At 32.9% G+C, this 18868-nt stretch overlaps 1 protein-coding gene across 1 annotated transcript in view; it reads left to right on the top strand.

Annotated features, from left to right (window-relative positions):
* Positions 1-12069, top strand: part of LOC129883658 (protein HUA2-LIKE 3-like) — a 28996-nt gene extending 16927 nt beyond the window's left edge. Inside the window, exons 15-19 of the mRNA XM_055958278.1 lie at positions 110-186; positions 376-437; positions 635-753; positions 10245-10412; positions 11782-12069. Coding sequence (XP_055814253.1) covers positions 110-186; positions 376-437; positions 635-753; positions 10245-10412; positions 11782-11814 — 459 coding nt within the window. The 3' untranslated portion in view covers positions 11815-12069. The remainder of the gene's footprint in view (positions 1-109; positions 187-375; positions 438-634; positions 754-10244; positions 10413-11781) is intronic.
* Positions 12070-18868: the final 6799 nt, after the last annotated feature.

Below are 18868 nucleotides of genomic sequence, written 5' to 3'. Positions count from 1 at the left end.
CCTTCACACCCCCTTATGCACACCTGCTTCATTTTTCTTCTAACTTTTTGTTGATGAGTGTTTATTTGTTATACAATTCTTGTTTTTCTTTTTCTCTTCTTGTTTCCAGGACATCAAAGGGAAAAATGTAGACCTAAGCATCTACAAGGGAAAAGTGCTTCTTGTCGTTAATGTTGCCTCCAAATGGTTCTTCTCTGTTCAATTTTTATTTATTTTTTCAATTCAAAGAATCCAACTTTGAGCTATATTTCTACTGGTTTTCTGTTCTTTGTCATGTAAATTCAAGAATCAAACTTTAAGCTATATTTCTACTGGTTTTCTGTTTTCTGTCTCCTTGTTCATTTGGTGATAGTGTTTTTATGTTGGCTGAAACAGTGGGTTCACTAGCATCAATTACACCCAATTAACTCAACTCTACAACCAATTCAAGGATAAAGGTGGGTGCTCTGTTAAGTATCTTGTAAATACTCTTTCAACGTTTTTCCCCAGAACCCACTTGTGGGATTTCACTGGGTATGTTGTTGTTGTACTCTTTTGACGTTTTATTTCTCTGAAAGTTTGTTCACTCTTACTACAAGTTTGTTAATGCCTCTATAGAGACCCTTATACATGTATATTTGAATTGAGTTGTCAGGTTTTGAAATCTTGGCCTTCCCCTGCAACCAATTTTTGAAGCAAGAACCTGGTACAAGTGAGGAAGCTCAAGAATTTGCTTGCACAAGATTTAGCGCAGAATATCCCATTTTCCAAAAGGTATGATAATAGAATGATAGCTAGCAGCATTTGAAAATCTATGGTCCTTTCACTCTATTGTCATGACTTGCATTGTTTCTTCTTACACTTTTATAATCCTCCTATAGGTTCCTTGGCTTACCCAAGTCATAAGCATATGTTTAGCATCTTTGAATCCTCGCTATCTACACTTCAATCCCAAGCTAGTTACATAGGCAATATGAATCCTCACTATCTATTTCACTAAAATCTCGACCTGTTTAATTCTAATATCTAATAATTTAGATTTTTTAACACTAGAAGTGCACATCTACCTATGTGCAAATCTTCGACAAGATTAAGAAGACTTGTTAAAAATGTTGGACATAATGTAAACAAACAATATGGCTAATTCTTAATCCCCAACTAGTACCATATTCTATTTTTTAAATTTTTTTTTTGGTTGAGTCTACATAGATCTTTTTCTTACATTGTATTCTATCTTTTTTGGCTTTGTCTACATAGACTTCATAATATCATAGATCTTTCGAGAAAGAAAACTTCTTTCCACGCTATTTAGGTCCATCTCGTCTCTCTTAACGCTTCCAATTATCTTGGTTTCACACCTAAGGACCAGTTTATCTGGAAGTCTACGTAGGACATGGAAAAACTATCTCAAGCAACCTTTTAATTTTGCAAAATCGTAAACGTGATTAAGTTAGCTCCAATACTCTCAAACAACCTTCTCTAATTTTATCCTTTAATGTGTAGATTTGTGCATTTGACACGTGTTTCTTTTCTAGATTTATCTAATCTTGTGTTGTTATGCATCTAGGCCACTCATCTTTGTTGATAAGCTAGACCTTAAAGGCCTAACATTCACTTCAGTGTTACGTTGTTGTTTTGTAACTGTTCAATAGGATTTGTCTTTCACTTAAATAGGTATTTTTCAGTCGCATACTACTCTAGTAACACTTCTCTATTTCACTTTCCTATTTCAATTATGTGTTACATCTTCATCTATCTTACCATTCTCCTAGAATTTCGAGTCTTGATATCTGAATTGTCTACTTTTATGCACAGAAAACTCGTGTAATCTCACCTCAATTTAATTTTTCTTATGATGGCTATAATTACAGTGCATATATTCTGTTTTCTACTCAATGTTAAAACACTTACTTTTTTAGGGTACTTTTCCATAGTGCAAATTTCTGGTTAACACCCTCACTAGTTTCATCAAATGCAAACAGTTTGTACATGATAGAAGGACAAATGAACTAGAAAGTAATGAAGGTAAAGACATTTGACTTTCTAATGAGAGCTCTAATTCAAACCAAAAGAACGAATTGAGCTGCAAAATTTGCAAAGTAAAAGAAAAAAATGAATGAAAATTTGAAAGAGAGAAAAAGGTTCAAGAAGAAAGATGCTGCTTAGGTTCAGGCAGTTGTGATGATCTCAACCTCACACTGAAATCAGTAGTTAGAATTTTTCAACAACAACATACCCAGTGTAATCTCACAAGTGGGGTCTGGGGTGGGGGTGGGATGGGGGTGGGATGTATGCAGACCTTACCCTACCTTTTTGGGGCAGAGTGGCTGTTTGCAATCAGGGCTATATGAAAAATAACGTGTGACCTGAGAGGCTAGGACTAAACTGAAAATTTTGTGAAGTTGAACTTTGGAAATACAGTTGTAACTGCCCAATGTGTGCTTACTTTTTCAAGCTTAAAGTATTAGATGTTTCTTTCTTCTTCCGAAAAAACTTGTCCTTGAGGTGTTAAATCTGGAAATTGAGAGCAAAGAAAATGATGGTTTTCATGTGGGCCTTTTGGTAATAAATTCACCTACTGAACTAAAACTTGTTATGTTCCTGTTTGCTGTCACTCTCTCTTCAAGTATAGCAATTGCTTAGATCAAGGGTGGTCCATTGGGGGGTGCAAACTGGTAAGTCAGTTGAAAGAGTTACATCCTCTCGAATCCTCTTTTTCAGCTGTTAGACATGAAATATTTGAGTGAATCTTTAAATATACTAGCAGCTGCAAATCATAGGTTGCTGCTTCTGCTTCCAATCTTTGTATGGTTTGGTATCACCAAGATATTCAGAGATAACTTCAAGTTCTTCCTGATAGACATTAAGGACTGGCTAGTGGTTTGTAACTTTGTATAAACCTAATCACTAATTTCAAAACCCCTTTGGCATCTTATTATCAGCCTGTATTTTTATCCTGCCTTGTGCTCTTTTTAAATTGTTCTTCTTCACCTTATCCATAAGCTATTACTAGAGGAGTTGTAGGAGGATCTGTTTGGAAGATGTAATGGAATTGAAGATTTCAAGAAAAAGAAAATGTTTCTTTGTATTTCTTGATGAATGTACAACCCATGAGAATGATTACTTATACAATGAGTCCTAAGACTGAATAAGGAAAGATAATATCACATAATCAATTCCTAATCAATACAATATTCTTCTACTCCTATAATTAAGCTATCAATATCAATCAACACTCCCCTTCAAGTTGGTGCAAAGATGTCGCACATGCCCAACTTCCGAACCAGTGTATAAAAAGGCCGTTTGTTGAGGCTTTTGGTTAACACATTAACTAGTAGCTTTTCCAATGACACATAGACCAAACTCAAGATACCACTTGTAACTTTTTCTTTGATGATGTGTTGATCAATTTCAACATGTTTTGTTCGATCATATGGACTGGATTTTCAGCTATACTGATTGCAACCTTGTTGTCACAATACAAGGAAAGTTTCCCCTTTTCATACCATCACAATTTCTTTAGTAGCTTTTATAACCACAAAAGTTCACAAACACCCGGGGTCGTAGCTCTATATTTTGCTTCCGAACTCGATCTAGTAACTACACTTTGCTTTTTGCTTCTACAAGTAACTGGGTTTCCTCCTACAATTGTACAATAGCTGGATGTAGATCTTCTGTCATCTAGAGATTCAGCAATCCGCATCTGTGAAGTCTTCTATTTGGAGGTGACCATGTCTGGAGAAAAGTAGATTTTTCCCTGGAGACGAATTCAGATACCGCAAAATGTGAAAGACAACTTGCATTTGAGGATCTCGGGGATCATGCATGGACCAACTTACAAGGTTAACTGAATAGACTATATCTGGTCTAGTGTGAGAGAGATAAATGAGTCTACCAACAAACCTCTGATATCTCTTCTTATCAACGAACTCTCCAATTCTGCTCTGTAATTTGTGGTTGCTTTCAATGGGCGATTCTGCTGGTTTGCAACCTGTCATACCAGTTTCTTTCAAGAGGTTAAAATATACTTCCTTTGAGAAATAAAGATTCTTCTTTTTTGATCTAGCAACTTCAAATCCTAAGAAGTATTGCAGTTTTCCAAGATCCTTGATCTTGAATTCCTATGCCAACAACTTCTTCAATCAGGTTATCTCCTGTCATTACTATGTCATCAATACAAACTATGAGAAGAGTGAGTTTACCCTTTTGATGTCTAATGAAGAGGGTGTGATCAACATTGCCATGTTGGTTACCGAAGGAGGTCATTGCTTTGCAGAATCTATCAAACCAAGCTCTCTTCATTCCGTACAAGGCTTTTTTCAGTTTGCATACCTTTCCTCGACTTTGTTCAAAAGGAATCTCCTTGTACACCTCTTTGTTTAACTCTCCATGAAGAAATGCATTCTTTACATCAAAGTGTTGTTTAAGTCCCAATAAGATTAGCTGCGCAAGACAAAAGAATTCTGATAGTATTCATTCTTGTAACAGGGAAAATGTCTTGATAATCCACTCCATAAGTCTGAGTGAATCCCTAAGCCACCAGTCTTGCTTTGAATCTTACAATGGAACCATCAACTTTATGTTTTACAGTGAAGACCTATTTACAACCAACTTCTTGTCCGGTGGTGATGCCACAAGTTACCACATCTCATTCTTTGATAAGTCCTTCATTTCTTCAATGCCTCCATTTAGAATCTGCAAAAGCTTCCCTACAATTCTGGGGAATAGACATAAGAAATAGGTAAGGCAAAGGCTCTATAGGAAGGAGACAGAATTATAGGAAACAAAGTTAGATAGTGGGTGTTTGGTGCAAGATGTGACTCCTTTCCTTTGAGCAACATGCAATTTTAACTCGTTAGGTCAGGAGATATTTAATAGTTTGGGTCGAGATTCGGCTTCGGCAGATTCAATGATGGCTTCTTTTACTCTTTTTCTCCTTAAGTTATCAAATCAGGTCTGTCCATATGACAAGAGTCTCCCCCTGAATTCTTTCTTCAATTTCATTTTCAACAATAGAACTACGAAAACCATCTATTCTTCCTTATAATTCTCTCCGTGAAGAGGTGATGATGTAATGCTGAAATAGGGCACAAATTCTCGAAAGGTAACATCCATTCTGACAAGGAATTTCCTAGAAGGAGGGTGATAGCATTTGTATCCTTTTTGTGTTAGAGAATACCTAATAAAGACACATTTAAGAGCTCTAGGATCAAGTTCCCAGTGTTTCTAGTGTGATCAAAGTAAACACACCCAAATACCTTTGGAGGAACATGAAAGTCATTCTTACCCTTTAAAGCTCCCAAGGCACACTGAAACTTGAGGGTTTTAAGTGGCATTTTATTGATGAGGTAGGCAGCTACTAGAATGACATTAACCCCCCCTCCCCCTCCAAAAAAAAAGAAGTAAGGCTTTGACAGATACATGGTAAACGAAAGGGATCTTGCTACTTCTAACAAATGCCTATTTTTTCTTTTAGCAACACCATTTTGTGCACTTGTATAAGGACAACTAATTTGATGGATTATCCCAAAAGACTCCAAGTAAGCTCCAAAAGTTTTATCCATGTATTCTGTGTCATTATTAGTTCGAATGATCTTTATCTTAACATCAAACTGAGTAATCATCTTGTGAAATGACTGAAAACAGGAGAAAACTTTATTTTTGGCTTTTAATAGATATACTCATGTCATTCTAGTGCAACAATCAACAAAAGTAACAAACCATCGACTACCAGACAAAGAAAGTGTTCGATTAGGACTACATACATCAGAATGAATAGTCGAAAAAGGAATTGCACTTTTGTTATCACTCAAAGGATAAAGAGTTTTTAGTGTGCTTGGCATATTCACAAGCATCACAAGACAAAGATTCAAAGTTCTAGAAAACAAACTAGGATATAACTTCTTTAAAGCAAATAAGATGGGTGCCCCAACCGACTGTGCAACTGTATTATTTCTTGGTTGAAATTCTTAGTTCATCCAAAAAAAGGTCTCGCCAGAGTCTTCAGTTCCATTGATCAAATATAAGTCATCATGCAATCTACCACTGCAAATCTTCCTCGTTAAAATACAATAATTATGAAGAACTTGAAACTACAGTTTAGTTCTTTGGTGGTGGAGCTAACAAATAACAATTATAGGAAATTCAGTTACATAAAGAATGAATGATAAGGTAAAATCATGGGTACAAACGACTGAACCTGTTCCACAGATAGGGGTTAAGGAGCCATTGGCTATTCTGACATAATTTCCTTTGGGACTAGGAGAGTAGTTTTGAAAGCCTTTAGAAGAGCCTGTCATGTGTATATTCGCACCAGAATCAATTATCCAAGAATTAAGCTGAGCATTAAAAGCAATACCTGGCTGTACATAATTGGAAGTAGCAACATTAGAGTCAAGTTTGTTCAGAAGACGACGAAGATGTTGAAACTTCATGTGGTCTCCTGAAGTGGTGTCTCTTGATGTCTCCACATTTTCTGCAATGACTTATATGCTTGCCTCCACGGCCTCTAGTCGGTCTGCCATGTAGTTTCCACTATATCTCTCTAGTATGCCTTGATCTGCCCATACAACAACAACAACAACAACAACAACCCAGTGAAATCCCACAACATGGGGTCTGGGGAGGGTAGAATGTACGCAGACCTTACTCCTACCAAGGTAGGACGGCTGTTTCCTGGAGACCCTCGGCTCAGTAAAAGCATAAATGCATAAAAAAATGTTAGATAAGAATAGAAAATTAAAAGCTTTATGAGAAAAACAACAAACAAATAACGAATAAATGACTTGATCTGCCCATCTTCCCCAATAATCACAATGCAGTTGATTTTTATCAGAAGTGATTGCCTTTGGTTGTTCATGAGAGAAAACTAGCCCAACTTATCTGTTGGTGCTGAATAAGGCATGACTCATCGTCGGCTCTCTTCTTGTTGAACATATGAAGATGCATCCTCAAGAGAAGGAACAGGAATTTCATTGAGAACTTGAATCCTGATCTGATCATATTCTTGGTTCATACAGACCAGAAAATCATAGACCCTTTCCTTTTCAACCAGTTGTTGAAAGACAACTGCATCATCAGTGCACTTCGCTTGGAGATCCTGATAGAGTAATAGTAATCAATCTCATGCCATAACCCACTTAGCTCAGAATAATAATCAGTGATAGTCAACTCACCTTGCTTAGTGGCATGGATTTTGTTTTGAATCTCAAAGATCTGGGCATCAATTCCCTTGGAAGAGTAAGTCCGCTGAGTTGAATTTAAGATCTTTTCAGCAGTATCAAACAATAAATATTGCTTAGAAATTCGAGGGTGCATAGTGTTCAGAAGCCATGTCATCACAAAGGAATTATCAGAATTCCATTAAATATAGATAGAGTCTGTCACAATAGGTGCGGTACCTGAATGGAGTTGGAGAGTCAGTTGATAAGGAAAGATATCAAAGGCTGGTTGGAAGACTCATTTATCTCTCTCGCACTAAACCAGACATAGCCTATTCAGCTAGCTTGGTGAGTCAGTTCATGCTTATTCCCAAACTCTTCATATGCAAGTTGACTTTCTCATTTTGCGGTATCTGAAGTTGATTATGTAATATTATCTTTCTTTAGTCTAAGGACTTCTCATGGGTTGTTTATTCATCAAGAAATACAAAGAAACTTTTTCTTCTTCTTGAAATCTTCAGTTAGGTGTTTCTAGCTTCCCAGAATTTTTGTAGCTGTTGTTTATGAAAGCTCGAAGCTGAATTCAAGCTCCTTCATTCCTCGATCGACACCCTCAAGCTTCAGATCATTCACCATAAGTTCAGCTCACAAGCTGTAGGAAGTGATGCTTTGATTTCTAGTTGTAACTAGAGTGCCAATTCAAATCAAAGTAACCACAAATAGTTCAGAAGTTGCAAAGAAAAGGAGAGAGAAAAATGACAGGAAAAAAACTGATGAACAGTAAAAGTTCAGATGGAGAGATGCTTAATTCATTCCAATTCTCCTGCCAGTTATGATACCAAAGCATCAAAATATAGCTTTAGGCAATTACAAAGATCCCAACCTCATGTTGACATAACCAGTGACAAGTTTCAAGGTGGGCTAAAATGTAAAATACAGTTTGAACTAGGAGCAACTGTAATGTGAAAACTTTGAGATGCTGTTATAACTTATAACTTCCAAATGATGCGTACTCAGGCACTTCACCTGCTTTGTTTTGGATTGATAAAATTGAGATTACACTTAATGTATTATCATGACTAGAAGAGGAGTTGGAGTGACTGTGGAAGTTCAAGAATCAACTGATCTGTGGGCTGTGGCTAAAGAGGAGTTGGAGTAATTGTAGAAGTTAATTAATCAGTGTTGTGGTTTAGCTGTATGGATCCTCTTCTCCCATTTTTGTTGTCCTCAAGAGAATTTCACAAGATTGCCAGTATGTCCTGTTTTGTTGTTAGCTGATCATTGCCTTCAAGTATAATCACCATGAATAATCACAACTTCTCTATGCTTTTATTACTGAATTCATATTGCCGTTTCTTTTTTACCCCCCCCCCCCCTTCCCCTTAGAGATTGGTATACCATCCCTCATTCTTTCTATTTGAACTTGTTCCTATTTGGTCTTCTTAACATTCAGTTTTGAGTTATTCTCATATTTAATTTAATTTTCTGTTCTGCAATAAGATGTACATAATAATTGGATCTTGTGTTATACTACTGCATCGTTTAAAAAAGGAGAGCAAACAATTGTCTATGTAAAATGCCTGTGAAAAGCTTAGTGGAAAAAAGGTTGGCTATATTGTTGACAATTATGTTGTTAACAACCATTAAGCTGATAAGTATATATTCGAAAATGGAAGCCGTGGTTGTAATTGCTTAAATACCTCTAAGAATTATCACCATGTATTTTGTTATCGCTTGATATTTACTACCAAAGTTAGTCTGGCTCTACTTAAATCTAGGATATAGTAAAGGGAGAGAATGTGATAATAATTTCTTTGCCCTCTCTGGATTGGATACCCTACTTTTTATGCCATTTATCCTCGAGTCCACCCCCTCCCCCCCCCCCCCACATAAGAAATGCTGCTTAAATAAATTGTTCCCATTTAAGATGCTTAAAATATTTGAGTATTTATGAACTACTTGTAATTTCCTTGTGCAAGAATGGTCTTGGATAATTTGGTTTGAAATTCTCCCTTGATGTTATAATGGTCTAGTTGTGGATTATAGTTATTAAGTGCCCACATTGGTTAAGAAATAGGTTGTTGTCTTCTTATATTGTCTTGGTTAATTCTCACCATGAGCTTACATTTGGAGTTGAGGTAGACCCAAAGTCCATTTTTTTAGCATGGTATCGGAGTCTGTTTTACTCAATGTTGGACTCTCATGTTATGTTGTCCACACTCCAGATGTTTAGTCGTAGACGTGCTGAGAGGTGTTTAATTGGTTTTAAAAATGGGTGGTTGTCTCCTTACATGGTTTTGGATGATCATCACCTCATGAACTAGCTTTTGATGCTGAGTTAGCCCCAAGATTCATTTTCTTAACGATAGTTATAGTTTTGGCTTAATAATAAATCACCCGTTCTTATTCATCCCTAAAACAATTAACTTTGATTGTTATGGTCTTACAGTCCAATTGTATATTCCTTTTCAGATCCTACATCTGATAACTTATTGCATTATTTATTTAATCGTTATTTGTTATTTGTATTTATTTATTTGTATTTATTTGTTATCTATTCGTTATTTGTTTGTTGTTTTTCTCATAAAGCTTTTAATTTCCTATTCTTATCTAACATTTTTTATGCATTTATGCTTTTACTGAGCCGAGGGTCTCCAGGAAACAGCCGTCCTACCTTGGTAGGAGTAAGGTCTGCGTACATTCTACCCTCCCCAGACCCCATGTTGTGGGATTTCACTGGGTTGTTGTTGTTGTAGTATCCTACATCTGATAACTTGAAAACTGTCAGATCTCTGTTAAGCACATATTTTGCCTAGTAAAGTTTAAATTTGAATAATATTATTATCTAAAATCGAAAGATTTTAAGGTTTCCAGTTATGATGTGTCATTGTCATGTACGCATTCTTGCCTTTCTACCCAAATCTGGAAGCAACCATCTTTCTTCAGTACAACATTCTGCATAGAATATGTTATTTCGTCTTAATTAAGATTTTGAACCAAAATATATGAATAAAGCTTATATTGTTGTTTGATTGCAACATAGAGGACTTAGTAACAAACATTGATCTTAGTAACAAACTCTGATCACAAAGATTTGATTCTCAGGTGAGAGTTAATGGTCCGAATGAGGCACCAGTCTACAAATTCCTTAAAGCAAGCAAAGGTGGTTTTCTCAGTTCCAGTATCAAATGGAATTTCACCAAGTTTTTGGTTGATAAGGAAGGGCAAGTTATCCAGCGCTATGGCTCAACCACTCCACCGTTATCAATCAAGGTCTCTCTCTCTCTCATGTACATACAAAACACACACTCAGAGCATAGTACAAAACAATGCAACACAACGCGCACACTAATGCTGAAGTTTGTGTGATTATCCTTCCCTTAACCTTACAATCATAAGTTCTCTAAGGTACCACTGTCGCAGCTGTTTTGACTAAATGCACCTGAACAATTCTCCTGAAGAACTCTGAACCACACTTTGATTTCCTATATAGTTCTCTGATGAAGCCAAAGGCTGATTGTTTCCTCAGTCACCATTCCCTTTAGTCCAATGACCATCGTTGATATTTTTTTCGAATAAAAAGGTCATGGTTGATAGCATAGGCCGTAGCACAGTAGGATTTTATAAATATATGCTGAGCATCTTCTTATTCTTTGGTCTTTATCACTCCCCCTCCCATGCTAGGATCATTTTGTCTTTCTGTAACAAAACCTATGTTGCCCTTCTCTGCATGGCATAATAGTTTAGATCTTCTCGTGCCTGGGTAGCACAAATTAGAGTTTTTTACTGTTAGATGGAGGAAAGTTGTAAGAATGGTGCAAAAGAAGAGAACTTTCGGTGAAATGATAGTAGTGTTTGTTCAGAGGAATTCCACTGAACTTGAGAATATGATAGGGTCGATAACACAACTTGACACATTTGTTTAGGACAAAGAAACAAAGGAAGGAGCAACAAAGGTTAATAAACTTACCTGTGTAGACTAGAAATGTAAAGCATTTGTTACATCTCTTGTTTGCATTCATTGATTTCTTGCAAAGATTATGATATATAGACATACTACTAAGGGTTCTTAACGTCACCTTTTTAGCCTCTACATCTGAAATTCTGATTCTCCTTGAGAATCTATCAACTTAGTATAAAAAATGGAAAAAAGAGTACTATACAAACATTACTGCCAATTAGGTGAAGAGGAAATCTTCTAGTTTTTTACATTTCAGATATCTCATGTAGAGACAGTGGACTAGTCAGTTACTGTATCGTTAAACATTGCATGTCAACAAAAAAAATGGGCATGATGATCTATGTTTCTTGAACTCTTCAAAAATGCAACCGCACCCGTGTCAGATCCTCCAAAAATGCACTGTCTTTGGAGGATGCGACAAGCACCTAGTGAAGAGTCTGAGCAACATAGATAATGATTCCAATTGAAGAACCAGTTCCTCATTCCTGTACATTCTTTTTTATTTTTATAACCGTGGTGCCCCGGGCTAACATGCTTGCACCTCGGCTAATTCCACGGGTATCTGCTACCTACCACCATCACAGATACCGAGTAACTCTGTCCACCAAGACTTGAACATCCTGTACATTCTTAAATGGTTTTGACAGCTAAGTAACTAATCTTGCTTGGATTTTCTTGCAGGCAGATATCCAGAAGGCGTTAGGGGAGAATTGAGAAGATTGTGTCTTAGTAAAGAGGACAGTAGAAGAAGCTTTCTGACAAATTATATTTGCTAATAGAGTAATAGTTGGTGTGCTCTTAATTTCATGGTTTTCAACCTTTGTTCGAAGGATTCATGTGCTTAATATCTTTGTGTATATTATTTGCTTGAAGTTTTTAGTTATTGCACTGTCTGCTACATGACTTCTACTATCATTTTGTATGTAAACTGATATTAACTATTAGAGGCAAACAAGTTTTGTATACTGATTACTATGAGTGTTGGAAAAGACAAATTTTCACCATTAGCATCTATGATAATTACAAAGAAAATTGAAATCAGGTCTGTAAATAGCTAAAGTGCGGGATACCTTTTCTGTGTGGTTTGCGAGCTATTGCATAGGAGTGAGAGTTTTACCTTGTACGCATTCAAAGGATATGGGTTACCTTTCCGTGTGATTTGCGAGTTATTGCATAGGAATGGGGGATGGTGGGTTTTTCTTGTCATAAAAAAATAAATATTTATAAAGACTGCTTCGAATACAATTCCTATTTTCCTCTTTAGCTTTTGGTTTGTTTCTCTCTCCTTTTTTTCCCCTCTTTTTTGGTAAAATTATAAATTAATTCCTAAATGAATTAGAGTAATTATCTAGCAAGTAATTTGATTTGTAAAAGTATATTTAAACCTCTTGTACAACATTTATATCCCAAAATAATCTGTATCCCATAAGGGCGTTGGAATTACATCACCACCCAATCATACAGGTGTCAACATGTCAATGCAAACAAAAGTGCTAGTTACATATACCTCCTACCAAATCACAATGTCACATCTAATCAAAATTATATTACATGGTCATCTCATTCCTGTAAAAAACTAGATAAGCATTGCCCGTGCAAGGAACGGGCTTGACATTTACGATCTTAAGATAGCATATTTTTATTTGTGTAAATATGATATTTTTGTTCCATAATTTTAAATTTTGACTTATTTATTTAAAAATAATAATAATTTGTGAAAGTAATATTTCATATTGTCGTTCAACTTTGAACTCTATTCTCAGAAAGTCACTGAACTTTGGTTTTTAATTCGAAAGTCACTCAACTATGAATTTTTTTCTCAAAAAGTCACTCAACTTTGATTTTTAACTCAAAAATCACTCAACTATGAGCGTTTCACTTACAAAGTTCCTCAACTTATTTAATTAATTTTTAAAAAAATTAAAATTTATTTACATGAAATTTTTATTCCTAACTAAAATTGCAAAAAAATGACCCGCCTACTTGACTCGATCCGCTAAAAAAATAATACGGACCCTTTTCTTTTACCCTTTTCCCCCAAAATATAATAGTTAGGATTTATTATTTTAATAGACTTTAAATTTTGTGTGTTTTATGAATTTTTCTACACTAAGCTTAATCTGTGTTTTTTTTATAAGAACATCGTCACAGTTTGAAAAGTTTTTATGAAATTGGATATTTTTTAAGCATAGTATAATTGGTAGTAAATGGTTTAAATGTATGAACTGGGAAATTAATTTCGCTGAAATTCAGAATTAGTAATTTTTAATATAATAATCAAATTTAAAATATATTTTTTATTTCCTTTTTTCATTTTTACTTCTTTTTAGAATTAATTTGGCATATTTTTGAGCAAGAAATAACATGTTAATTTTACTATATCACTCTTTGAATATAATAAATTTAATATATTAAAAAATATATTGAAAATGAATATAGTTAATAACAAAGATAAATTTAAAAAATAAGTGATAAATTATTTTTTATACTCTTAAATTGAATAAATAAAAATTAAATATCTATTTTAATATAGTAGACATGCTCCTTTGAAATTAAATACCTTAGGGAAATGTGCAAATTAAAAATAAAAAAAATTATCAGCCTCACATTATAATTATAATGAGAATTGGATCCACTTGATATAATTGTGTCAAGGGTAAAAGGGTAACCACAGACATATATAGCAAAAAGCATGCAGATGAATTAACTTAATTTTGGACAATTGGGCTAACCAAAATTCGACACCAAATCAAATTGACTTAAAGGCCACATACAAGTTAATTAAGGACTTTAACCACACATGTTGATATCAAGCTGCTTTGAATCACTCTTCTATATAAGTAGAATAAATAAATGGTCTAAATGATTGTTGTTTTGAAAATTAAGATATAATATATTTTTATTTATTTTTTTAATAATAATTATTTTTGAAAGTAATATATATTAACTCATTAGCACAGAAAATTCAAGTGAAAAGCATATGCACAAAAATAGACAGAATATTTATTAAAGAGAGATTAACATTTTTAATAATTAAAAATATAAAGCTATAATAGTAAAAAATATGTAGTTTCTTAAAGGATATATAAATAAAAAAATATGACTAATTCGGAGAGAATATTATAATTACTACAGTATTATTATTTGCTTTATGTTTTTTTTCCAAATTGTTCCAAAAGGTTCCCTTCTTTTAGATGTTTTTTTTTTAAAAAAACAACATTTTTATAAGGTTTAATTGGAATTAAAAATAGTATTTCGATATCAATGTGTTGAGTTAATGCTCATTAATATTTTCTTTTGTCTCCTTAATACTGTACATACACTATCAACAAGTGTAATATCCGTACCCTTTTGAAATCATAATACGGCAAGTTATTGTGAATTAGTTATAATTTGATATATATTTATATATATATATATATATATATATAAAATCCAGAATACTTTTTTTTACCATGGTAAGTATAATAACTAGGAGACTTATCTCCCCTTGTATCTTTTCACCATATTAACTGCCTATTGTGATAATGTTATGAATGATGAATTTGTGATTATTCTATATTTGTTGTGTTATCCTGAGAAATAACCAAAGAGATTAATTTAGCTTATTAAAATATGCGGAGAAAGAGAGAATATAATTACTATTCAGATGATGAGTGATTCAAGTCCGAATATGTGAATTTACGAACGAGTAATTATGCATGCGATTGGATCTAATACCATACTGATACAGAATATGGACACTTAAGATCTCCTGCAGGCCATGACTAAATGGACAAGATTAAGACCTTTTAGCATGTGTGTACAGATAAGATAAGAGTGAGTACACATGATTATCGAGGGAGTGTTAGAGGGTTCTGGCTAGATGTAGAGATTATACCGCTGTAAGACCATAATAGATATGATTTTACTGTTTTGTTGTATTTTTGACAAATGTGCTTATGATTTATATTGATTGGATAATTATAATATGGTGGATATGATTTGTTGATGGATATGGATAGTTGTGACAGTCATAATATTCCATATGATTGATTGGTTGGGATTAATAGCAAGAAAAATATTAAGAAAACGTGTTGAAGTATATAATACTAAGAGGCCGTTTGGATTGACTTATAAGCTGCTTATAAGCTGTTTTTAGTTTTTTTGAGTGTTTGGCTGGCTAACTTAAAGTCATTTTGTGCTTAAAATAAGCCTTAATAAATAGTTGAATTTATTTGGATGAACTTATTTTAAACAGTTTATAAGTTGAAAACAGCTTATAGGTCAAAAAAAAAAAATGGCCTGCACCTATTTTTTTTTTAACTTATAAATAATTTTCAACTTAAAAGCTATTTAAAAATAAGTCAATCCAAACAGGCTATAACTTACTATCTCTTATTCATTGATGTTGCACTGTATAATAATAGAAAAGACTAATTAACTATAATAACGAGGAGATTTATTATCTTTACCTAAGTATCAACGAGAAATCAGTTAGATAACTATTTGAAATTTGTTAAACTCTTAAATTTTAATATTCATAAAATTTAAATTCTAACGTTGGCCTAACAAATTAAGCAATGTCACTGTAAACAATAAATTTTCGAGCCGAGAAAAATAAATAATCAAGATCAAAAAATTAGAGTAACAAGTGTATTATTTGATTTCAAAATATAGTGCGTGTTACAATCTCTATCATAATCCTCTGATTCTTCAAATAATATGGAATATGTTAAACTTGAATTTGATTTAGAGTCAAGGGCTTGAATAACTTGATCTTGAATCTTCGTCTTCAAATTTGGATTTGAATTATTCGTCACAAACACTTGTATGGTTATGACGGATAATAAATATGAACAAGTAATTTGATCTTAAACTTCTTGATATTTTCCTTCGTTCTTGATCTTGAACTTGAGCTTAAATTTGATTATTTGAACTTTGTAGCTTTGTAGAAAATTTGTGGCATTTGATCCTCGAGCTCTCTTCTTGCCTTTTGTTCTTTTTAAACCCCCTCTCTGAGAATAATAAGGACCCCTATTTATAGTTGTAGGGAGTGGTATGAGGGTGTGATTTGATTGGTTAGTTTGAACTGACCAATCAGATTTCTTTGGTGAAGAGGTTTAATTTGATTGGTCAGAATATGTCACATATACACGTGACATTATTGTAGTGGCTCATTTAATTTGACTTAGATTGCCACATAACTTCGACACGTGACATGATTTTAGTAGCTTATTTAATTTGACTTGGATTGCCACATAATTTTGGCACATGACATGATTCTAATGACTCATTTAATTTGACTTGGATTGCCATATAACTTTGACACGTGGTGTAATTTTAGTGGCTCATTTAATTTGACTTAAATTGCCACTCATTTGAATTATTTTTTTAAATTTAATATAGTCCAAATTAATTTACGAATTTAAATTTAATATAATTTTAATGTTTACAATCACATCTATAACAAACATCAATTGAAATTTTTTTAATCATACAATTGAGAGAAGTTTTGGAGGTTTGTTATGTATGTTTGTCTTTAAGTGAACATTATCAACAAATTGGGAGAAGTATGTATACATACATACCTCGTGGGCATGTTGGACTATATACTTAAGGAATTATTGTCTTAAATTATCTTTAGAATTATTGGCCAATATTTGTCTTTATGATAGGTCACATGCCATGTGAAAGTTATTTTCTCTGTTCCCTTTTTGTTTGTTGATTTATTATAAGCCTCATCTATAGTATGGAAATTCAATATTTTCATCATGATGGGGATGCAATTATTGTAACACTTTTTATTTTTAGTTTTAGTGTTATGAATAATAAATCAATTTTTTATTATTTATTTATTCTTCTCTTTGACAATTCAAAAGATTATCAACTATCCTTCTAGTCCTTTTTAATGTACCAAAAAAAAAGACATTAATTGTGTACCTTTTGTCTTCTTGGATTTGTTAAGTTTAAATTTGTGTACCTATATATATTTGACCTTTCAAATTACAAAGGGAACAGGGAAAAAAAGTTTTAATTCGTAATTACAGTTTTTTAGGAATTTAATTTTACTCATAATATTTTATTGCTTGGTCATGTTTGATAGAATTCCTTCAAAACTTTACAAACCAACACAACATTGAATTAATTTCATCAAAACTTAGAATTTCCACACGATTATGTTTTTGAGTTTCATTTTCACAATAGTTAGAAGAAAAAAGGAACAAATTTGTTATATACTCCCTTCGTTCTTCTTTACTTATTTATATTTGACTTGACACATTCCTTAAACAATAATAAATAAAGAGGTAATTTTATTATATCACCCTTATTAATTATAAGTCATCTAAATATTGAAAAATAATTAGTATTTAATAGCAAGGGTAAAATCGACACAAAACGATAATTATCTCTTGATTTTTCAAACTTGACAAATAAAGTTAAACAACTATTTTTAGCATATTGGACAAGTAAAGATAGAAGAAGAAAATAGTTAATTTTAGAGGCCAGAAGCGAATGTTTATAATTAAGGGTAATTATTTAATCGCATACTCTTCTCAATAGTCGCAACCTTTTCTCAATCACTAACTAATATTTCAATCGTTCAAATTTATGTGACATATTTTTAATTGGCACAAAATTTAAGATATAAAAAGACTTCTGGAGTTTATAATCTAATTAAAATGAACTATTGAATAAACTAATGGGCTATGTCATTATTAAGCATGTTATAAAAGTTTTTCGATAAATGTAAAATGGGAAGTAAAAATTTAATTCGTTTCCAAATTTAAAAACGTATCTTTTTTTAAAAATTAAAATAAAAAATATGTCATGTAAATTAGAACTAAGAAAGTACTAACATGTAAATGTATGCAAACAAAGATGAGAGATTTTGAATTCGAACTCGAATATATATCGTATTTGCTAGAGAGTACTTTACTTTTAATGTGAGAGTTTTCGATATGGCATAATACATAAACATGTCTATTAACTTAGCCTCAACTGACATTTATATCACTTTGAGTGTGCACAAGTAGACACTCAAACTTGTATAAAAATTGTACATGTAGACAAATATGACCTACGCGGCATATTACACGTAGCATGCCACATAGGATGTCATGTAGGACGCATATATCTACTTATTCAATTTTATAAAAATTTAAATGCTTACTTGTGCATACTCAAAGTTGAAAGACATAAATGTCAACTGAAACCAAGTTAAAAAACATATTTATGTATTCTGCCTTTCGATATACATTAAATTCGAAGAATTTCAATACAAATATAAAAACTTGGATAGTTAAAAAAATCATTTTCAAAGAAAATTTTAGTCAAATCTGTTAATAACAGTGATGTCTATCTGAATATTTTTTAGTTATTTTTAAAATTGTTTTCAAAAAAGATACAGAGCGCCACCTTCAAATAAATTCTATAATGTACGATTTGAATTTAATCAGAGTTTTAATGCGAATTTGGAACACTAAATAAAAAAAAATCACTTTCAAAAAAGATTAGATTATCAAAATGAAATATTATTATAACGTGTAGAAAGATTTGACCACTCTACTATACTGTCATAATTGAAGAATAGATAAGTGTGGATTGAAAAGACATTGAACTGGTTTGCCTCTCGGCCGGCAATGATGACAAGTGGCCGGCAACAGATAATTGACTATACATCCTTTTTAAGTTGTTTTTGTCACATGAAATGAAAAACTATAGAGTTGTTATATGGTCACACACACATTAATTAATACTATTACTTGAAGAGACAGAGTGCACGTGA

This window comes from Solanum dulcamara, chromosome 3, assembly GCF_947179165.1.
Source record: "Solanum dulcamara chromosome 3, daSolDulc1.2, whole genome shotgun sequence".
Lineage (NCBI taxonomy): Eukaryota > Viridiplantae > Streptophyta > Magnoliopsida > Solanales > Solanaceae > Solanum > Solanum dulcamara.
The sequence above is the reverse complement of the archived record's forward strand: the minus strand, read 5'-3'. Positions and strand labels throughout refer to the sequence as shown.